Below are 23,911 nucleotides of genomic sequence, written 5' to 3'. Positions count from 1 at the left end.
CAGCAGCCGAGGCGTTGGAGTCTGAGCAGTGGGCCTCAGCCAGTGCCTATGTTGCCAAGCTCCCTCAACTCAGCGACCGTTTGAGAACGGACAAGTCCCACCGGTCCTGCACGCCCCGACCCCCCGGCACCCTCGTGAGGGCGGGCCAACGGTGCCGGCGCGTCCAGAGCCAGGCGGACCAGCCGCAGTTGGATCTCCGGGTCGCTGCTGTGCAGAGCTGCCTCCCAGTCATGATGACTCTTAATGAACGTCGGTGGTGCCTTCGGGCAAGCCCAGATTACGTGTGCGAGTGTGGCTTTATCAATCTTGCATCTTGGACATTGGTCGGTATTAGTTTCTGGGTATATGTGGCTAAACAGTTTGGGGTGGGGGTAAGTATTAGTTTGTATGAGTCTGAGTGTGGTTGTCTGTTGTCGGGTAAAGTGGCGGGAGGGGTGAGGATATTGTTGACGTGTTTCATGGTAGTAGTGAAGAATGTGAGCAACGAGTGCCAGTGCAAGCTTGGAGAGACGGGTCGATCGAATGGGTCCTGGTTCGTGCATTCACAAGCCCAATCGTGTGCCGCCTCATTGCCCTCAGCCCAGCATGTGTCGGTGCTCAAATGAGGTTGATTTGCGGAAGTGGGTGCATATCGGATATCGTTCGCAAAACTGCTAGTATTTGGGGGCTTCCCAGGCCGTTCGATATAGTGCGATAGCCGTCCTGACTGTCCCTAACAATGGTTACTGGGGTTCCAAAGGCCGTTATCCATACTATGGCCAGGGCAATGGCGCATTCCTCAGCAGCCGCAATGTTCGGCATTGGAACGGTGCAGGCTGTGAAGCTCGTCTCTGGATATAGTTGCAGGCGACCGTGCAGTAGCTGTAGTAGGGAGAGTGTAACATCCTCCCGGGCTGTCCCATCACCGTGTACACCCTTTCCTTCGAAATTGTGAAATGTCGGATCCACCCAAGCCCCGAAACAAAACCTATAAATCAGCCCCTCAAAATGCTTGTGCGCCTGTACGCCTGTACTGCATTGAAAGTCAGGGAGGCCAGTAGTATCTTTATTGTGTGAGCCATTTCAACAGGCTTCATCACACGTCATCTCGCAATTTGCCCAGAAAAACCCGAGGCGTCTGCAGCTGCTATTCAAGGAAGATTGACGGAGTGCAGTTGTATGTATGCTGTGTGCTGGTGATCAGCTGGCGGGAGTCGAGAACCCTCGCGCAGCCGAGACTGACCACTCTTTTTTACAAAGTGACAGTAAGTTTTCGCATTTTCTTTATTAACTTTATTTCTTTGTTCGGTAATAAAATCCAATGTATGTTCTCCAAGTCTGGTTCTTATTCGCTGTTTGTAATTTTGGTAACCACAAATAGCGCCTTTTTGGTGCTATCCAACCGTACCCCCCCCCCCCCCCCCCCCGCTAATGGATGCCCCCCTTGCAAAAAATTCTGCGGACGCCCATGCCTGAAACTACGCTGTTCTTTTTGCGCTTGCTTTAATTTCATATGCGGAGCTGTTTTGCATCATTGCGAACGCGTAATTTTTTTTTCTTGCACGGCTGGAGCCTGTCTGCGTCATTTCAAACGCGCCATTTTTTTCTTGCGCGGCCGCTTTTTCCGCTTACTAGCGTAAAAATCAACTCAACGAGCATTCCTAAACTCAACGAGCATTCCTAACTAAATGAATGCAGGGTCTGCCAGTTATATACCCAGATTTTGTCTGAAATGTACCTGCTGTTTTCCTCGCGCTAAACAACAGGGAGACGTGTGCCAAGCGACAGCGGTTCACGAGGTTCGAACGGTTATGACTATTTAAACCACGTGGTTTTCGAAGCCTCAGCGTGACTCCCGGACGCCGGTATACAGAAGGCTCTACTTGGGTCCGTTATCCCACTGCGCCGCTTCATTCCGGCAGTCGCATCGACCGTCAGCGAGCTAAGACGACAAGGCGAGCCCATAAAGTGCTCTGCACTTAAAAGGAACGAGAGAAAGAGATTATAGGACGAGCATCTCACCACTTCTTCAGTCTGGTCGCAACAACCGCCAGCGGCAGTGTGGGTATTTTTCAAGGTCGTTCACGGTCAACAGGTTCAACTAACCTTTATTATCATCTGGCATCTGGCGTGGTGTCTAACGTCGCTGATTGGTATAAAGAGCGTAGCTACTGAGTGGTGTTATTCCCAGCCTAATTCCCAGCACCTAATTCTGCAGGACAGGATGACTAAATCTTTTATACGGAATTGTTGCACTTTGCTGCGCTATCCATGGATTTATCCATGTATACCTAGGATTTATTCGTGTTGTCGAGAAGGAGGACGTTACGATTGAGCCATCTTCTACCAGAGCCTGTTATTACGCCCTGGTAACACGCCTAACGGTGCAACACTTTTAAAAACAGACTTCTGGGTTGTGCTCAGCTTTGCAGCAGACAAGAGCGTCGTGGCCCAGATTATTCCATACCATGCTAGACGAGCGTAACTTGGCACGTTCGTGTTCTTATTTCACATACCGTGCCGAAAGCATTCACCAGCGGAAAACTTGGACACCACTCTAAATCAGAATGCTAAATCAGCTTCGTTTCGGAAGAGCAGGACAGATCCGCCGCCATCCCCGAAGGACCGGTTGCTGATAGAGCCATTCCCAATCTTGATTTTGTGTTGGACATGTCACAAAGTTCCCGGATATACTTCGTGCTAAAAGAACTTCCAAACGTTCTGAGCGGCAAACATTGATATTCCAGATTGACTTAGATCATGGAGAGTTGCAGAGTACAAGTACGCTTCGCTAACTTCAGCAGACGTTGAGTTTTTTTTTTTTTTTTTTTTTTTTTTTTTGCACAGAAATCTCGACTGAAATGAGGTACAACTTCATGCCGTAAAACACTGCCACGGCTGGTTTGTAGTAACTTTTAGGCCGTCTTTGAGTGTCGATTCACCCAAATTTCAAGTAAATCTGTAAACTGGCGTCTCTTACATGACGCATTTTAACGAAGAAAATAAAATTACTTTTCTTCAGCAGAAGATTTGTCCTGTGTTTTCATTGCTAGTGAAGAATTTGTCCTAAAATACGCTGCTGAAGTAAATACGAATTGGGCCTATACATGCCTAAACTAGAGTTTTTGATGCCTATATATGCCGAAATTACACTTTTCAGTGCCTGTTATAGGCGCTTAAAACCTTGATTTTTCGTACCTAAAGTTCCGGTCTCCACTGATCAAGTTGATATCAATCTACAAACTCGCACAAAACAAGCACAAAACTGAGTTTGCTTTTTCTCTTTGCAGTGCCGGTGTCGAAAGTACCAAATTACCTTGTAATCGTAGAGGAAGTAATAGAAAACAGAAAAGCAAGTGAAAATGTACTCGTAAAGCATTCTTTTTGTAATTACGGCATGCAAAAACTGTGCCAGAGAGTACGACCGTTCACGGTTCAAAGGCCTTGTAGATGATGATTTCGGGTTTAATGGCGCAAGGCCGACAAAGGCAAATAGCGCCATGACAACGGCGGAATTAGATGAGAAGGATTTGTAGTAAGGGAAATAGTTAAAAAAACTTTACTAAGGAAGTTGTTGTATAGGGTCATAATTAAAACATAATGAACAAAGGCACCTATGGTGTAAAGCCACAGGTTCCGCCACGGTTAAAACACGGAGTGAGCACAGGTGAGGTTATGGGCTGTATGATATGTATTTTAAGTAGTCTGCATCTGCAAGGTCACCAAAAAATTTTATAAGAGAACATGGGATGGTCTGATAAAAATAATGAAGGGTGCAAGGAGATGTTATATGTGTAAGCTTCATTAAAGTGCCGTTTCCTTTCGATGTTACAAATATCACACTTAAGAAGCACATTAAGGACAGATAGCTGCCCTCCACATCGATGTCACTGTGGCTTGTTTGTGTCACTTAACAGCAGCAGCAGCACTTTGGTCATCGGCTTCACTCCCAACAATTCCACAATGGCCCGGAGCCCAGAACACTGTGACAACAAGCTTGAAGCTATATAAGTCGAGTAAAGAGCTTTTGTAAAGCATTAAAAGTTGGGTTTCTACTAGCCTTCAGAGATGAAAGCATTTAAACAACTCAGAGAGTCTGTGTAGATAACTGAGCTCTTAATTAATTTGTTGGATAATATGGTTCAAAGCTAGCAGGATACCATATGCCTCTGCAGTAAATATACTATTGTTCCTGTTCATTGTTTTGGATAAAGTGAATAGGGGGCCATTTGCAGCACATGACACGGCTGCAGGGGCCTTCGAGGCATCCTTGTAGAAATAGGAAAGCTGCCTTGTATTTGTCCCTGAGTGACAGAAAGTGCTGAGTGATAACAAGTTTGGTAAATTTTTCTTTTGTACAAGTTTCTCTGAAGCGCACGTCACAATGAATTCGGCAAATGTACCACGGAGCAGCCACCTCAGGAATAGTGGTACAGTAAACTTCAGTAAGAGGGACTTGGAGGCCCTTTACGAGGCGTGACACCGCAAAAGGAAAGGGCGGTGCTATGGTTGGTCGATTTTCAAAGAGTTGAATACTGGTGTTACTTTTCATAATGACATCCAAAGGGTGTTCCTTCATATATGTGATCATTGCAGTATACATCAGAGCTGTGGAAGTGTGCTCGTACTTCAAGGACCCCTGGATTCAACATAAAGGGGTGGAATGGGGCTCGTTTGATATGCACCTGTTGCCAAGCGAAGCCCCAAGTTGTGTACTGGGTCTAACATTTTCAGTGCTGTTTTGGTAGCAGACTGCTATATAATACATCCATAGTCCATCCTTGACCTTACAAGACTATGCAGAGGTGAAAGCAGGCACTTTGTGTCTGTTCCCCATGGCTGATGAGATAGTAGCTTTAAAATTTTTATAGTTTTCAGGCATTTCATTTTCGTAATTTAATTTGCGGAATGAATGTCAGTTTGTGGTCAAGTAAAATACCCAGAAACTTGCGTTAATTTTTCACTGGTATGGGCTGACCTTGTAGCGTAATACAGGGAAGGGGATGGACGCCGCATTGCCTGGAAAATACCACAACAGCGCTTTCATCAGCGTTAAACATGAACCCATTTTTCTCAGCCCATGTAACCAGCCTGTTGACACTTAATTGGATCTGGCGTTCGCATATAGATGAATTACAGGACTTAAAACTAACTTGAACGTTGTCAACGTAAGTGGAGTACGAGACAGTGCGGGGTAGAACATTTTTGAGCGCACTAATTTTAACAAGAAAAAGTGCACAGCTCAGCACTCCTCCCTGGGGCACGCCATTTTCTTGAACAAAGGTACTATACAGCACGTACATTACCCACACGAACGCAAAATGTGCGACCACAGAGATAGTCCTTAATAACATTGAGCATATTGCCAATAAGGCCAAATCAGTGCAAATCCAGCAATATACCGTATCGCCATGTTCCATCATACGCCTTCTCCATGTCAAAGAACACAGAAAGGCAGTGCTGTTTATGGATGAAGGAGTCTTTTACATACGATTCAAAAGCTACCAGGCTATCTGTGGTTGATCTTTCAAACCTGAAGCCTGTCTGATTTTTGCCTAAAAGGCCATTAAACTCAAGGAAGTAAAAAAAGTCGCCGATTTATCATTTTCTCGAGCAGCTTGCACTAGTCAAGGCGATATTTCTGTAACTCGTAGTGGGACAGGATTATTCTCCTTCTTTTAGAAGCGGTACAACGATAGCCTCTTTCCATGTTCTTGGAGAGTGACCTGTTTGGCATATTTCGTTAAAGAGAGTATTGCATGTAGGGTGCCACTGTGCAGGCGTCTGATCATGTCATAGCTAATTCTGTAAGTTCCAGAGGCTGACTTACCACATGTCAAGAGTGCACTCATCAATTCAAGCATGGTAAATGGAGCATTGTATCTCCCATTAGAACGTTGGTTCACAGAGAGGCTGACGCTCAGCTGTCTTCTTGTGCTGTAAAAATGTTTGTGTGTAATGCAAAGAACTGAAAACGTGTTCAGAGTGTTTCCCAAGAGCATCTGCTTGATCTTTTACAGTGTTACCCACACTACTTACTAGGGGAATGGGATAGGTCTTGTAACTTTTTAGTTTCTTTATTACAGTCCAGACTTTCCTAGAATCTGTATGAGTTTATAGACGATGCAAACCTGGTTCCTTTCATTTTTTGCCGTACGCCGCGTACGATTTCGTTTGGCTTTTGCCCCCTTAAGATTGAGGAGGTTGTCGGCTATGAGATAGCCCAAAAAATGATCCATGCCTTGTTCTGTTCACACCGTGCACGCCCGCAGTCCTCATTCCCGCCATGGTCCTGGTTTTGGAAGAGTTTTGCAAATGGCCCCTGGAAATCTTTTCTGAGCAAAGTCAAGAATGTGGGCTGTAATTAGTGAACTTGCTGGTTCAACATATAAACGGGTTGTTATTGTAGGCTGTGGCCTGGAAAGCTCCTTGTATGTTTTCCAGTCAGCCGCCTGTGATTTAAACGTTCAAAGTGGTTCTGTGTCTTGAGAGTCATTGTTTGTAGCTAATAGTTTTACAGGAAAATGTTCACTGCCGTAGGGGTTGTTAATTACGCTCCATTCAAGTTTAGACAGTAAGATTGTGGAGCCAACTACAAGGTCTATTGCTGAATAAGTGTGGTGTGTGCTGTTGTCATATGTGGGGTGTTTCTTCTTAATGATGAGAACCTCATAGTTTGTTGGTGGTGCTCCTTTGACTCAGATGGCATTTCAACCCGAGGCCTTTGAAAAACATTGTGTAGAAGTTCAAAGGTGTCATTTGAGGCAAATGACATTCGCCTCAAAGGCCTTCGAAACGCTCGTGTAGCATGGTATCTTTTATGTCATTTTGGGAGAATTGTGTATAGAGCATACCACATACATCTCACGTTCTGCACCGTGCAGCAAACGCCAGTTCTCTACAATAAACAGCCAGCACTGTTCTCACGGTACCACCACAAGGCACACACACGCTCGAATTGCCCAGGTATGGACAAAATATGCTCGCACCGTACTAGACTAGTTTGCACGCTTGAGTTGGTAGGCTCATTTCCGTATTTCAAGTACTCGGCTTTCTCAGTGAAGTGCGAAATAGTAAATCTTTGCGTAAAGTAATCTTTATTTCGGACCCATCTGCACGCCATCACAACTTCACCGCCACACTTGGTCCTCCCGACCCGGCAAGTACAGGCGCGAACACTGGGGGCGCAGGCAGTGAGTGGCTCAGAATCGCAGCAACGCACGGGCCGCGGCAGCAGCGAAGCCCACCGTGGCACGTGCCGCAGCTGGAGCAGCCGCAACCACGGCTCCCGTAGCGTAACCAACTGGCGCCCCGGCAGCGGCGATGACGGCCTTGGTCGCGAGTGGAATGCCTGCTGCTCCCCAGCTCTGACATACCGCGAAGAGGCTGCCCTTGGCCACGAATCCACCCATGGTGGCCTGGACCCCGGCAGCGTATGAACCCGCTAGTACTCCTATCGAGCCGAATCCTGCTGCAGACAGGACTACCGGAGCGGCGACCACCGCAACAGCTGCTCCTGCTCAAAGAAAAGGAGTACATCCACCAGTGTCATATGCGGCGGTACACACATGCAGCTTCACCTAAGTGATTAAAACTTTTAAATTTTATTTAAGAAACCGTAATTGTTAATGACTGAGCGTTTAAAATTTTTCGTGCACCTTAAATGACTATATAACTATATAAATTAATATCTATCTTAATTATATCTACGTAACGATATGGTTTCGACCAGTTTGCTAGTTTCAACTAGCAAATTTCTGGAACGAAGTGGGCTACATTTTTCTCACTTACAAATTTGCACGACGCCACGATACATCCCCAATACCATAACTGCTCCATAAATTCCGTGGCTGTAGATCAGCAGAGTAGTGCTTTGGGCGGGTTGGTACATGGTGAAGCTTTAAAGTGCAGCACAAGACAAGGGACCACAGCGCACTGCATCTTTTTTTTGTGTGTGTGTTGTCCCGCGTCTAGTGCAGCGCTTTAAAACTTCGTGAATGAATGCTTCATGACGCTCGTAACGAAAAAATGGACATAGCAATGAGGAAAACAAGCAAGTTTTCATGTAACGTCAGATCTCTGTGTTTGAATAACGCAAGTTGCGACCTACAGAAAATCGCGGGGTACACAAAGCGGGAGCCGGAGATTCTGCGCCGTGATTACACACAAGGCATTGCCGGAGGAGCGTTTTCGGAAAAGGGCTCTGACAAAGGGCCCCGACTAGAGCCACTAAATAAGCTACGCTGATCTAGTGGCTCTAGCCCCGACCAAGCGCAGCACATGTAAAGAGTGTAGTCGCCAGTCGGTCGCTTCCATACGAGCCGCCACGAGCTTTAGGGGGGAGTAGCTCCGAAAGGTGCCGCAAAAGGGACTGCTGCCACGCCAACATACCTGCTACTGCACCAACGGTCACGGGGTCCATGTTATAACAGCTGCAAACAAAGAACAAACTATGAGGCCTAGCCAAAACAAACGCCGAACTGAACATAAAAATAATAACCAAGTCTTTGTGCAGTTATGAGACAGTCCTCTGCCCAACCATCTGCCCACACAGGTAAAAGGCGAGGTTGTATTAGACGAGGGGCCTTAAACAATCCTCACAATATGCAGGATCTTTAAGGCGTGCGTTTTTTTTTTTACAAGTAGAAGTTTCTTAGTATTTTGGGTAAATGGACACAATACCTGTGCTATTGAGTGCATCAAAGCACCAATGACACTTTAATTAGTTGTGGGTCACCATGCTGGCCACCTAAACGCGGCAGTGTCGCCGAGAACAAGCGAGTTGTTTGCTTGCCCAGACTATTAGGCCAGTAGACCACTTTTTGTGAAATTTACATCAAAACGACAAGGGAAGCCTACAGTGGCCACAACAACAAACCACGCGGTCGCACAAGTGCATGAAATGTGTTCTAGCAGACGACCACATAAACCATCCTCCTATGAGTGACGTAACTCGTAGGTGGCGCCAAGGTAATTCCTCAAGGCCATTATCGTTAACTCGTTCACAAGTTCAGCAGGAGCATTCCGTTGCGGACAACACGTGAATTCACATGTGTCGTCTGCAACGGCACGGTGCTGCTGAACTTCCGAGCCTGGGAAATGTAGCTCTCGAAGGCTGACGAGTTAATAGGAAAGGATATCAGAGAAACTCACTTTATCCCATGACTTTCAGAGTATTTCTGCTGTGAGTCACGTCACATATATGCTCTTCACTGTCTATGCACCCTGTTTTTGAAACTCGCTTTGCAAAATCGGTTGCTGATTAAAAGAATCAGGAAATCGAAATGTTGTTCTGAGAATTCTCACTCAGGATAATGCTATCCTACGTGTTCGTGTGTCGCACACGTGTTGTTGCGCGTGTTTGTTTGCCGAACGAATTTTTCACTCATATGAGTCTCAGTTCTTATTAGGCAAAAGCTATTGGCTCCATTTTCCAATTGGAACCATGCAATAGTTTATTGTTCCGTTCATTTCCTGCGTCAAAGCCTCGCCTCATATAAAAACATATTGGCGAAGAAATTTCAGCGTCATTTCCTGCAGCAATTTCAAGCTTGTTTCCATATCATAGCAAAGTCCAGGATCGCGTGAAAAAAGAGGCAAGGCATAAAATACTATGCTCGTTTGATTGCGAACAAAAAAACAGACCAAATTTCTGACTACAACGTCACGAGAAATAACGGAGGGCACTAACGCGTGCGCTTATTTTCCTGCTGCAGAAACTTCTTTTTCTCTTATTATCTCATTTGCGATTCAGCATTCCAGAGGGAGATTCTATAGCGCTCGCAACATCTGCGGCAGCGGGTCGCCGTAGCAGACGACACGCGGCTGCTCTGGGCTGCCGGTCCACTTCCTGTAGTAGATCGAGCGGCCGTGGTTAAGGGGGACTCACCTGATTACATTCTGATTACACACAACATGATCCAGGGGCATAAAAAGCATCATGCACCGATACGAAAGGTTTTTAAAAATTCATAGAAATGTTCCTTACGTTCCTAGTTTACGTCTTTTAGAAATACATCGTTTATTTACTGAGATAAAAAATAAACAAGAAACCATAGAGTTAATACTACTGACTCAAGAAACGCATTTTGGTTTATCCAGTTTTCACTACATGGCTCTAGCTGTCTGGCAAGCAAGAGTTTTGTGTATTCATTTCAGTGCGCAAGTTACATATCTCTAAAATAAGGAAACTAGGCCATTGTGGACATTCATTTGTGTTTGTTAAGGTTTTTGTACTCGTACCGCTGGTCATGAAGTTGTACGGTACCATAAGAACGTTAACAGGTGAGCCCGCTTATATAATGCACATGCTTTCTTCCATGACGTCCACGGCAGCTGCAGATGCACGGAGGAAAGAAATGCTGGGCTTTAGACCTGACGTTCAGGAACGGTGGACGAGCACTACTGCGCATGCGCCAACTAGACATCAAAAAACAAAGAAAGCGACTTTTTTTTTTGCCGGACGTGACGTCATGGTTAAAGAAAGATGGCAGCTGTTGCGCGGGCATCTCGCTGCGCTCTTCTCGCCGTGATTTTTGCCTGCCGTTGCAGCGGTGCATAGGTGTTTGGCTTACAATTGTGATGAAGGCGCTCTGGAAGAACTTCTGGAGAGCACTTACGGTGGTGTGCAGCGTGTGATCGGGACGCTGAGTGTGTGCGACTGCCTAATTTTCGCGTAGTACGTTGCGACGGTGGCCGCGGGCGCTCTGCATCAGTTCTGCCGCCTCGATTTACGACAGTGATGAGTGCGTTCCCCTCGAACTTCTGCACTGTGTTTTATTAGAGCGCCGTGTTGAGGCCGCTGGGCGTTTCACCGCCTACGTGCGTGGCGAGAGGCAGCAACGCCGGTCAGACGAGGGCACTGGGATGGCGCATGACCACTCCCATCGTAACCAAGCTAGCCACTGCAAACGTAGACCACTTCTACGTAGACCACAGGGCTGTGTTTTTGTTCCAGTACAACGGAGTTAACCTGTGCGAAGGTATAATTGTGTGTTCGGAGTCGTGAGGCAGGCAGGTAATGTTCGCCTTTGCGAAGGTGTAGTAACTACCATAATCTGTCTGCTAATCATTTTATTGGTCTGAAACCTTAAGCCAGCTGATAATAGGACATGCAGCCCGGTGGGAGCTAGGGCTGCGCACAGGACAAAGGGTTTTTTTTGTTGTTGTTGTTACCAGCTGTAGGAACCAAGCCTTAATAATACACATTGTGGGAATCGTGGAGAACCGCGACCTGCGATCCCGAGCCAGCGCGCGCTTCGGGAGAGACGCTTGTGCGCTGGAACCGGTCCGGCGCTCCGCTGGTTCGTCGGCGTCCCCCGAGAGATGGCGCCACCGATGTGTGCGGAGATAGGCGCGCGGGCGCGGGCGGCGCGAGCGTGCGCGCACGGGAGAAGGAAAGTCTCGTCGGAGACCCGGTCGGGACGAGATCGGCGGAACGCGGCGGTGATGGATACATTCATCTCAGGTGGGAGCTTTGTTTGTCGCGCGCCGTGAGTGCCCACCTCCCGTTCGCGGTCACGACCCGGACGGCGTGATTCGTGAACGCCGTCGAGCCTTGTGCTCGCATGCTTTGGGATTCCCCAAATAAACGGCTGTGCTTCGGCACTACTGTCTACTGTGTTCTCGTATCGGCGAACCTCGCTGGGCTGCCATAGCCATGGGAGCCCGCGTGGTTGACACGCCGGGAGCTAGCGTGGGGGCCTACCCCAGAGAGCTGGCAAGGCCCCCGAGGAACCCCTCATATATCCCACATGGCGCCCGAACGTGGGTCTCGTATTCGGACGAATTCGAGGTTGCTAGCTCTCCGAGAAATGCGTTGCTGCAGTCGTAGCCCGCTACCCTTTGTCCGGAAGACTTCGGACGAAACGCCTCGCGCCAGTCGGTTGCAGGCAGACAGTTATGATGCCCGATACAGCCGTGACGGCAAATGCGTAAACCTTCCTACACGCACCAGGCGGTGAGTCAGTAGGATACCTCCGAGCACCGCAGTCGCGGCCCGCTTGCGAGACGGGAAGTGCGTAGGCCTTGTTCCAACATGGCGGCGGGTCGCCTTCCTCGTAGCGCCGTCCCCGCGCAGTCGCGCCGGCGGCGCCGGTTGAAGTTTCCCCCAGGCGCGGCGGACACTACCGAGCGAGGGTGCGGTGTTTGGGAGTTCGCAAGCTGCACGATGAGCCCGCCGCTACTGCGCTTCGAGTCCGAGGCGGAGTGTTTGCCGATTTGACGCCTGACAAAGAGCGAGGGGGATCGCTGAAGAATCAGTCTCCTCTCGCTGCGGGGGGAAGCGGGAGCAATGGGACCGTTGTCTCCGCGCTTCCGGAGTGCGTGCGTCTCGATGCCGTGAATTCAGTCTCCGCTTGAGATTGCGTTTAGGCAGTAAGAGCTTCGCGCGGCTCGGCAGCGGGCTCGTTGGTAGCGAGAGATCGCCAGTCTTAGTAAGAGACGGACTCTCAGGCGACCTATACCGGTGATGTGCGCCCGTAAGCCGCTGGTATTGCGGTTGGCGCTGGCTCTACGGCAGCTTGTATTGCTGCGAGTGAGTTGCAGGAGCCCGCCTGCTTGATGCTGACGCTGCTTTGCCGACCAACGCACCAGGCCGAAATAGCTCGGACGGGCGTTTCGATGCCGACAACCCGTAGTAGTCAGGCGAGCTGCCTCCAGGCGGGGGTGGCGGCTGGAGCACAGTTGCCGGACTCGTGATTCCGCGAGCAAGCGAACGTGCAAGGGGGAGTCCCCTCGGGCATCTTTGTTACCCTATTTGGCGAGATCGTCGATAAGGTTTCCGGCCAGTTACAGGAGATTGCGGAGTCCCGCTGCTCCCCACTTCAAGTTCGGGAATCATTTAAACTGGACGGTGAGAGCGAGACCTGCAGCATACGGATACCACCGGGAGCCACGCCAGTCACCACTGCCACGGACAGCGAGGATGGCCTGCTGAACCACCGGCGGGGCCGAGCGCGGTTCGTGGAGCTGCTACTCCAGTTGCTGCTCCGGCCTGCCGGGCGGCAGCCAACCGTTCGGGAGGACCTGCGGCCGAAGCGGCCACGGAACCCAGGAGGCGGCGGTATCTGGCGCCTACGCGAGCGGCGCGAGCCTTCGGGCAGCCGCAGTGGGCGCGGCCGTTCCTGTTGCCGCCTCGAGCTGGGAGTGGGGGTCGCATCATGGCGCGACCCCGGCGTTCGTCGGCTGCGGCTGCAGGTATACCCCCGGGCCTGCCAACCTGCTGTGCTGCCTAGGGTCCCTCGATCGGCGAAGGGACTTTAGTGCTGCCCAACCGCGAGAGACTTGGAACCATTGCAATGTGTTTGCGGGTTTGTGAGGCGAGCATCGCGACGGCGGCATCGTGTGGCGAACTTTGGTGTGGAGTGGCGTTCGGTGGCTGTTTTGCTGACTTGAGACGTGACGAGTGTGGTGCACCGTGGCGTCACTCGAGCTCAAGTGGCGTCCAGTTTTAGGGGGGAGGAGTGTGGGAATCGTGGAGAACCGCGACCTGCGATCCCGAGCCAGCGCGCGCTTCGGGAGAGACGCTTGTGCGCTGGAACCGGTCCGGCGCTCCGCTGGTTCGTCGGCGTCCCCCGAGAGATGGCGCCACCGATGTGTGCGGAGATAGGCGCGCGGGCGCGGGCGGCGCGAGCGTGCGCGCACGGGAGAAGGAAAGTCTCGTCGGAGACCCGGTCGGGGCGAGATCGGCGGAACGCGGCGGTGATGGATACTTGTGTCTCAGGTGGGAGCTTTGTTTGTCGCGCGCCGTGAGTGCCTGCCTCCCGTTCGCGGTCACGACCCGGACGGCGTGATTCGTGAACGCCGTCGAGCCCTGTGCTCGCATGCTTTGGGATTCCCCAAATAAACGGCTGTGCTTCGGCACTACTGTCTACTGTGTTCTCGTATCGGCGAACCTCGCTGGGCTGCCGTAGCCATGGGAGCCCGCGTGGTTGACACGCCGGGAGCTAGCGTGGTGGCTTACGCCAGGACTGGCTAAGTCGCCCCGAGGAACCCTCACGTATATCCCACAACATCCAGGCTTCAAGTAGTGAATGAGAAAATATTAACTAGTTTCACTTCACCCTGGTGCCAAGCATTTTTTTTTCGTGGGCCCTCTCAAGTTACCGTTTTTAAAATTATCCCTTCTAAGGCACATTCAAGCTGGTATAATGCCACGCATTCAACAGATGCTGGACAGTTCACTCAATATGTCCTTGATGTGTGCTGTCACATACCGAAGAACAATATTGTACTTCAGTTGGTACTTTTAGGAACAGATCTTATGATGTGCAATGCTTTCAAGTTCATTTCTTCTGTGTTTAGCGTTACTGAGGACTTGTCTGCAGCAATCTTACCGCAAATAAGTTATTGCTTGTCGAACAGCACAAAAGTACCACTACAACTTAAAACTGAAATTAGTCAGGGATGAGGTTTTGCTTGTCAGTTTTCTCTCTCCAGAAGTGTGGCAATGGCAGCTGAGCAGTGGCGTTGCTCGGTAAACTTGCACCCGGGGCCCAGAAAATTTATCTCCCCCTCACATATACAAAACAATTATTAATAATAAAACTAGTGTTATTGTTATTATTGATAATATAATGTCTTCTATTGTTAGCATATGAAGGCTGGTTCACACTTGGGACTGGAGTTACCAAAAGCGATTTCTGTCACTCTTGTCACTTGGCATTGCCCTCATCGCACGACAAGAGCGATTGGTCTCGACAAATTTTGTGTCTTTCATATAGATACCAATGTAAACAAAACTTTTACAGCTACTGAATGCATGGGCTTCGAAACGTCAATGCAAGCATGCATAATATGCGACATGCGATGCGAAATGAAGCCACAGGATACTTGATGTGTAGTTATTTATAAAGAACTGGCAATATATTAGAAAAGTAAGCAGCAAGATAAGAAGCCGTGTGTTATTTAGGCAATAATAGCTACACAAGCTTGGTTTAGAGAACCCCAAACGACGACTCTGGTGCAGATCTTGATACCCAACACCGACCTTTTCAGTGAATTAGGCATCGATAAAAATTCTAACAGTAAGGAGCATCATGGTGTGTCACTCGTGAGCACGAAAACACCATTAGCAGCCGAGAAAGGAGTGGCCAAGAGCTACTTGCGGCAGCACAGGGTGTAATGCGCCAAACCAAAGTAGGGTAGGGGAAAAGTGAAGGCTGATATGCAGAGGTGTGGGAGTACCACATCTTACAGTCGATACCAAGCGAATGGATGCCTGCAAGAGCAATGGAGGTGTGAGAGTCTCGGGCCTCGTCAGAAAACGACACTATAAGGTGGTCCCCAGAGGCCTTCGGAAAGCTTTGCAGCCCGCTGTGTCGGCTAAATCATGCAGATGTCCCGCGGGCCTGGAGGAGGGTGGCCAGCAATGATAGGGCTGTTTAAAGGCAACACATGCAAGACAAATAGTCGCTTCATTCGCATCAATTTCCCTGTGTCTAGGAACACACCTTGAACAAATTATGCTTGAGGGACCACAGGCGGGGCCTGGTGAAAGAAGGCTGAGGGAGAAATAGAAGTTGTCCCAGCAAATAAACAACAGCCGGACTTAAAAAAAAGCTATTTCCAAGTATTGTGCACGAAAAGTGGTATACAATGTGAAAGAAACGGCCGCCCCATAAATTAGGAAAAACCGCTTGCGCCTGCCCGTTTGTCACTAAAGGCAGCCTCTGTGGCAGCATGCAACTGCTGGAAATTTCTCTAAGTGAGAATTTCAGTACGTTTGGAATAGATACATTGTCGGGTCTCTTTATTTCTATGGTTATGTGATTACTGAGAATGGCAGCAGATAGAAAGGGAACATTTAGTGTTGAAAGAGACGACTGGCCGTACATGAGTCGTCTAAGCGGCCAGTGCACGGCTAGTCGTGTGGATGTTTGTCTGCGACAATGCTGTGATTGCTTTCGTACGTTGTAAAAAGATTCCACCACACATTTGCAAATAAGTTAATTGACATTGGCGTCTTGGGAAAACGAACACAGTATAAAGTATAAAATGTGAGGTTCGGGCTTTCCAGTGAAGCAGCCACCAGCCAATGGAGGAAATCTGAATCGAAGGAGGTTACGAAGTGATAAAGAAAGAACTCTTGAGTAAAATATCAGATTCGTACGGCCCCGAGTGTATCAGCGCCACACGCTGGCTCACAACCGTTCGGTTGCGCCCATCCCGATGTGTTGGTGACGATTTCATTGACGTCGTTGTACAGTCGACTAGCTCAAGACAGATCCTAGATGAAACAACCTTTTCCCAGTAGCTGAGGAAATAATATCGCCCTCTCCAACCAAAAGTAATAACCAAGAACAAAACGTTTGGGACCCATCTCGATTCCCTCTTCCTTCAGGGGTGACTGGGGTCGCGTGGTAGCGCCGGTCACTCACAAAGCGCCTCGCTGTGGAGCGCGGTGCCCGCATGTACACAAGTGGGAGGGTTCGGAGGGAAGGATTTATGTTCTTTGCATCTTTTCCTCCAGTTGGTCATGCTTCCGGAGCGTTTCATTGAAGTCTCTTTTGCGGTCTGATTTTTTGCAGTACTGGGCGACGGTTTTCCAGCCGGACGTAGTCGTTGTGCTGCCTGAGTCGTTCCAGTAGATTTTTCCTCCCCAATGCATGGGGAGGGGCACTCAGCTCAAAAATCGTGTATACGACACTGGGCGTCCTGTCCTTTGTCTCACAGTCTTTATTTTTTTTTTTCTAGTAATGTTCACAAAGCACTCAGCAGTATGCTTTCACTAACACAGAAACTGCCCCTCACCCCCACCTCAATTATCATGGGGTCTCCCGACCATATTCCGGGATGGGAGCACTCAGCGGATCGAATGCCTAATGATGGAAAGTTGGTGACGTAGCTGGTGTTTATCTTTTTGTTATGCACTTAATTCGTTGTCCTGTCCTTTTTTTCTCACCCTCCACCTCGAAAGATGAACCTACCAGAGCCAAATATTTAGGTCATCAGCTTCAAATATTTCTTCACTTAGAACTCCTTGGGACGGCCAAACGAAAACCATGATAAAATGGAAAGAAGATGAACACACGGCTATCCGCTTTATTTATGTGCGCAACGCAGATACTCATTTATATTGCTCTTAACCAGCTCTTAACTTGCAGGGGAATGAAATAAAAAAACGTAGATTTACCTGATTAAAAGTTAGATAAATGAAATAAATGCCTACATAACTGTTCTATTTCTTGCATAATTTGTTCGACAAGCTACTCGTTCGTTGTTCTTTTAGTTTAATTACACGGGGCCACATGGGATATGCCCCTTCCATATCTTCGTACAATTGCCATGTGCTGGCTGCGTCACTGGGCACGATCAAGGAAAGTCAACGACGTAAAAAATATGAGCTATCGACACCCGATATCAGATCCTTCGCGATTGCTCAAATCGCAAATTGGTTGGTTAGTGCAAGCACTGAAGGAATCTGAAGGAGAAATCGCGACAACCCATTTGTCTCGCCTAATGTTGGACAACTGAGCTCCCACCCCTCCTCTTCCACTTGCGCCCCTCCTCCCAACACAGGCTTAATTTGTACAGTTAGCTCCCCCGCACCAACCTTCATTGCATGTTTCACACTTACTTTCATTTCGTTTTAATTATCAGTCCCCACTTCCTCAAGATTCAATCTTCCCCATGTTTTTTTTTTTTCAGGTCATTTTCACCTTTGTTTCCTTCTGAAAATATGACAACCGGACCGGGGTACACGGTCTCCGACACGTCACTGCGAAGACTCCAGAAAATGCTAAACATTCACCATGACCCGTACACAACATCTCATGTGCGTAAAAAAAGCCACATAAATAACCGCCGAGGAAGTCTCGTAGGCTTGGATGCCTCCCCCTTCACTCCTCTTGCCTACTGATCTCGTCCACCACCCCAACAGTGGTTCTGGACGTGATGAAGGGGCTTTGTTAGGCCCCTGTCGACCAGGCATTGAAAAGCAAGCTCGCTCGCTACACACCCCTCTAAGCGTCGCAGTCGTATACCGATGCACCCCCTCTCCAGGAATCGTTCCTTGTTCGCCTCCGCTCACCCTGCAGCCAATTAACTTTTCAAGCCGCACCCATCCTCAACTACTGCGACATTCCTGGATGCCAAAATTCTCCTCGCTTTCTTCCATTGTACCAGGAAACAAATTTGAATAGACTGGTGGGGACGTAAATTGAACAGGCCAAAGCTGTGGTTTTCAACGTCAGCATTACACATTGTAGGGGCACAAGTGGCTCCCCCCCCCCCCCCCCCCTTTACCGAGGGGATGGTACCCGGGGCCCAGGCACCCCCGGCCCCCCTTAGCGACGCCACTGCAGTTGAGTGTTTTTTGTCACTACAAACGACAACTTACCTTTTGTATATATGTTTAGAGGTGTGTGATTATCAACTTTGCGTCTGTGAATTGAATACAAGTTAAACTTGACTGTGAATTCAATAAAATATTTTTGAATACGAATAGTAAAAGCTGGCTGTGAATTGAATATTTTCAAACCACACTATCTTTGTTTTGGTGTTTCTAGAGTGTATAAAACATAACTACACCAAAAAAGACAGCTTAGGCAGTCAGAAATAGACACATCTCTGCTCAGGTACTTACGCTTGTCATACAAAAAATTTAATGTAACAGAGAAAATAAAACAGACATGGAAACCAGTGCAACAAGAATTTTGCATACATTGAGGTAAAGAAATATGGGTTCCTCAAAATACTGTGAACACAGTAAGCATATTAGGTATATTTAATGTGATAGGCAGCAGTCCCCCCACACTCCTCAATGATTGAAAGGAGGCTGGGCATGCTAGTTGCCGGTGGGACCTCACCAACAAGCCAGCAATAACGTTTAATTTCTCACTTCTGCTATTATATTTATAGGAAACCTATTTTAGATTATAAATTTTCCTTTCGTAGTGTTTCACTTGACCTAACATACACCACAGTTAGCGAACACTTGCTTGGTGCAAGGCTTCTGCATTAGGCTTTTGGCACGGCTTCGGTGTCATGCAGAAAAACCAACCCGCAAGGTCTTACCATGTAGTGAAGCTTTAAAGTTTGCATGTCTTCAGATAGAGCAAAAATTCGTTGCTCTACTATTTGTAAATTTCAAATATTTGAAACAGAGCTGCAAATCGAATATGAAAAAGTACTCGCACAGTATTCTAAGTTGCGAATGCTCACACACCTACAAATATACTGCCTGGTCACTTCAGTATAAGTGTATAATTTACACAAATAATTTCATGAACGAGAGTTAAAAATGTAGTAAGGTGTTTCATGCAAGTTTGACGCATTTATTGGAAATCACTGATAAGCATTGGGTGCAGTTGATTGGATGCTTAATCGCTCTGTCTTCCCTGTACTATCTCCTACATCCCCTCAAACTCAACGGGCATGGCTTCATTTCTCCTACTCCCTTCTTTAGACACTGCTATGCTTTCCTTTCTTTCTCCACCGGATTCGACCTCCCTCGAAGAATACGCCATTGCCCCAGCAATAGAGCACGCTACTCTTAATGTTCCTACCACCGCGCCAGTATATATCTTCTCCGACTGTCAGTCAGCCTTTCGTAATTTCGCTAACCATGAGACCCACCCACACACCACTGATTTCATCACTCTGATACTTGCATCGAATCCTCGGCCACGCTTCACACTGGTTTGGGTTCCTGGCCACGCTGGCATGTGTGGAAACGCCTTAGCAGACGCGCTCACTCGAGTACCTTTCCCGGGTTCGCCCATGTGCTGGCCAACCTTGTACCACCCGCCGACGGTTCGTACTCAACACTGCGCTTCCCGCCTTTTACCAATTACATGCCCAACGCCTATCACGCACCCTGTACCTACCCCCCCGGTTCCCATCTAACTCGTGAGGCTCCGTGCCTCATTCGACAGGCTCAAACTTTTTCACTCCCCTCCCATCACATTCTTCACCGCATCTATCGGCGCCCTGGCCATCCTTCCTGTCCCACCTGTTCTTCCTACCCATTCATCCCTCATTCTTATTGGGACTTCATCCCACCATCTCTTACCCAATCCCTCACTTTCATCACTTTCTGGGAGCTCTGGCTGTCTCCCCCGCCGACAGTGAACATCCAAGCTGCCCAGGAAGCTCTCTACAAACACGTGCACCGGGTCCGCACAGGCATTCAGGAGTACTACGTGGATCCGGTGAATTGAACTTTCAAATTAGGACCAGGCATTCAGGAGTACTACGCGGATCCGGTAAATTGAACTTTCAAATTAGGACCTGGACTTAGAAATAAGTGTTTGTTCTCTCTCTCTCTCTCCTTCCTTCCTTTACAGGGTGGGCATTCATAGGGGCACGTGTTGGGTAATATGTTGTCTTGTAGTATGTGTGGGTCTGTAGGCATCTGTACAATGGCTTTGGACTTAGAGGTTGGTGAGGGAATCTGGCAAGTCTTTTCTGCTTTCTCCGAATCCGTGGCTAGTAAATTTGAGGGCAGCAGTGCGTGCCACCTCATTCCCTTGTAGAAAGGCGTGATGTCCAGGTGAGGTAGATGATCACTAGCTTTTGTATGCGTCGTAGTGTATTTGAGGTGTGATGCATCCTTCTTGATAAAGGGACATGCTTACTGGGAAGCACGGTGGAATCTGTCATGGCTGTGCTTGCATCTGTTTTTTGCAAAGTTACCATAACTTCCAAACCTCCCGCCTCAACCACCTACCACACAAGACACCCTTGAACTCTTCGTATATCCAGCGCCCCAAGAACAGCTACAAGTGCCCGTCCACATCCGTCAACACATTTGTACAGCTCCCATACCGCGATATACGCATCAATACGCTCGTCAGGAAAGCAATTAACCCTCTGGAGACCAACGAAACTAACGTGGATAATTACAAACTTTTCATGTCTGTGCGCCAAGAGTCCTCTGCAATGATTGAACAAGAATATGCAGCAGGACCATGACCTCCTGAATATAATGTCCCGGAGCTTATGACAGCACGCAGCAATTACAAGACACGGGGTTCGACGAACCAAAGCGACGCGCAGGAATCACCTTTGTAGGTCGTAATAGTCTTGTCTTGTTATTTCTTAGTCAACGAACGTGTGGTGAGCGACAAGAGTTTCGTGCGAACGATCGTTCGTGGCTGGCCGGTCGCAATAGTCTTGTCTTGATATTTCTTAGTCAATGACCGTGTGGTGAGAGTTTCGTGCGAACGATCGTTCGCGGCTGGCCATGATAGCACCGCCGTTTGATGTTGAAGGCATACGCGCACTCGCACGTCGGAGACGAAACACCCAGCGGCCTCAACACGGTGCTCTAATGAAATGCAGCGCAGAAGCTTGTCGCGAGCGCACTCATCACTCTCGCAAATCGAGGCGGCACAACTGATGCAGAACGCCCGTGTTCACCGTCGTAACGCACTACGCGCAAATAAGGCGGCCGCACACGCTCAGCGTCTCAATCACACGCTGCACACCACCGTGAGTGCTCTCCAGAAGTTCTTCGAGAGCGCCCTTATCACAATCGCAAGCCGAACACCTATGCACCGCTGCAACGGCAGGCAAAAATCACGGCGAGAAGATCGCAGCGAGGTAACCGTACAACAGCTGCCATTTTTTTTATACCATGACGTCACATCCGGCAAAAAAAAAAAAAGCCGCTTTCTTTGTTTTTTGAAGTCTAGTTGGCGCATGCGCAGTAGGGCTCGTCCACCGTTCCTGAACGTCAGGTGGCTTTAGTCACGGCCTCCGAGATCAAAACGTGCGCGGGGGAATCTCGAAGGCCGTGCTTTAGTGTTGGTAGTTTAATAAACAGCCACCGGATGGCGCTATGTGCGCTGCAGCGTTAACTGCGTGGTTCACCACAGCGCACTGTCAGCGATCTTTTTTTCTTCGTTCGCAGGGATCTTTTACATTTTACACCCGCCTGCTCGCCCGCTCGATCTAGCGTTACCAAGCGCCCGACTGCCTGATTCATCGACGCGCCCACCTGAAAGTGAGGAACCTAAATACTTCAAATTTTGGAAGTATATATCAGGGCGAAGAGGCTGACATAAGACTGAATTTTTGGAAATTGCATTCCCACGGGATTAAAACGGGGAAGGTGATTGTGTTTTCACAATAATCTCGCTTGCCCGTTCAGATATTGAACTGATTTCCGCTTATATACGCAGCCAGCACAAACGTCCAAAAACCAGTTTTACGGTTCGCCCAAACGAATAGACCCCGTGGGGCGAATCCAGATTTGGGAGTGAATTGCGCGTGGGGCCTTTCCATATATCGAATGAGTTTTTGCTGGCAAATGATATTCGAAATAAAGTTACGGACTCGACGGCGGCGCGTCGTTGCTTTCAGCTACTGGCGAATTCTGACGCAATCTGCGCTCTTCACATTGTGTACGTCGCAAACTCCACAAAAACTAACATTTAACAAAGTTTTAGTGTATGTCCTTCCGTCCACTTGTTCGTATTAGTTCAGGGCGAGCACACAGTTGTAGCTCTAGAGCTACACCTGTGTGCTCTACAGTCTTCTGTAGTTTCGGATCCGTACGACGTATCCGAAACTATAGAAGACTTCGGTCCGTGCGGGAACGTTGCTCGGTGCGAGACGCACAATGAGACGCACAGCATCAAAGCGGGTCTTTGTCCAAGTTCTTTTAACCAGCAGCAAATTCTACAGCTATGTGAGCAAAGCATTCTGGACTCCACTTAACTAGCTGCGGAAATACCTATATAGCGGGAAAACGCAGTAGTAGCTTTTGGGTGCGCATCTTTTAGAAGAAAATGAAGAAAACTCCTCAACGAAAGATAGAAGTTTACTCACCGGAGGCGTTTCAACGACAATTACAGCTTCGCGCGACACAGCAGCAGCCTGTAGGCTACACCAGCTACACCTCTACTGCTGCTCCACCAGCGAGGCCCCTAAAATAGCGAAGGTACCGCCAACGGCGCCCACTGGCGCCGGTGGCGCCCACTTCTCCCTCCTTTTCCGCCGCTCACCGCATTTTTACTTTCTCCTCCCCCGCGGCGAGGCGAGAGTGGAGCGCTTCCTAGCACGCACACATGCTAAAACGTTCCTTCCGCTGACGGCGACAGGCGTACGCCGAAACGAGTTATGAGTCGCACCGCGCCAATCTTCGCGCTTTTGCGATATAAAACGTCTGAGCATTGAAGCAAACGCCCACCCACCATGCTATGTGTCGACGCTCTTTACACGCGGACTTTGATATCCAATCCTCTTAACGTGCACTTGTATATCGTTCCGTCTGGACGGAACGCTAGCCATAGCCTTTCGTAAAATGCACCGATAGGCCGGCTGCATGGGAGTTGTATCTACAGCGGCAGATAAGCGCGCTGGAGCCTTCGGATTTGACTTTACAGGCACTGTACGTGTTTGCCGAGACCAAAACATACTATTCTTTTTAAGTGCGGATGCCATATGTTGCCAGAAAATGCAACTTCGGAGGTCTGTCGGTTCTGCGTCCGCAACCCAATTACCTTTGTATACAAGCGTATACATTTGGCATAATAAACCGTAGTTGCGTGTTGCGACATTAAAACAATCGAGCAACCACCGCACCCTAATTCGGGCACATCGTTATAAGCATGGAGGAAATAATACTTTTCTTTCCTCTATGGTTAGAAGTCAGCATGGAGGAAAGAAAAGTATTCTTTCATCAGCTGCACTCGCCACGTTTTTATTTGACGAATAAAAAGATCTTTCTCCTATCTTGCGCCCTGCATATATATATTTTCGTTTGCTTCCTTTGTTTCGTTTTAAGGAGCTTTTAGGCACTTTAGGCGCGTAAAAAGAAGTGTCAGGTGTTAGAAATGTGGCTGCTGGCTGGCGTCCAATTCGAAGCGATCCACGAAGGAAAAAATGCTTACGAGAAGTCTTTACCGCCGGTCTTTACCCGCCCATAAGGGTGCTCACAGGGCATCAGTGTTGCTTCGTTGCTCTGGCTAGTTTCGCGATGTTT

The 23,911-nt window shown here is 48.6% G+C and overlaps 1 protein-coding gene across 1 annotated transcript; it reads right to left on the bottom strand.

The window, feature by feature from the left end:
- Positions 1-7,057: 7,057 nt before the first annotated feature.
- On the bottom strand, positions 7,058-23,887 carry LOC144177781 (interferon alpha-inducible protein 27-like protein 1). The gene is made up of 3 exons (XM_077705352.1): positions 23,820-23,887; positions 8,371-8,411; positions 7,058-7,495 (listed from the first exon to the last, which is right to left on the bottom strand). The coding sequence occupies exons 1-3, from the start codon at positions 23,870-23,872 to the stop codon at positions 7,182-7,184; spliced, it is 408 nt and encodes a 135-aa protein (XP_077561478.1). The 5' UTR covers positions 23,873-23,887; the 3' UTR covers positions 7,058-7,181.
- Between the last annotated feature and the right edge of the window lie 24 nt (positions 23,888-23,911).

Source organism: Haemaphysalis longicornis, unplaced genomic scaffold (genome assembly GCF_048455015.1).
Source record: "Haemaphysalis longicornis isolate Haplotype H1 unplaced genomic scaffold, Haemaphysalis longicornis Haplotype H1 scaffold_308, whole genome shotgun sequence".
NCBI classification, from domain to species: domain Eukaryota; kingdom Metazoa; phylum Arthropoda; class Arachnida; order Ixodida; family Ixodidae; genus Haemaphysalis; species Haemaphysalis longicornis.
The sequence above is the reverse complement of the archived record's forward strand: the minus strand, read 5'-3'. Positions and strand labels throughout refer to the sequence as shown.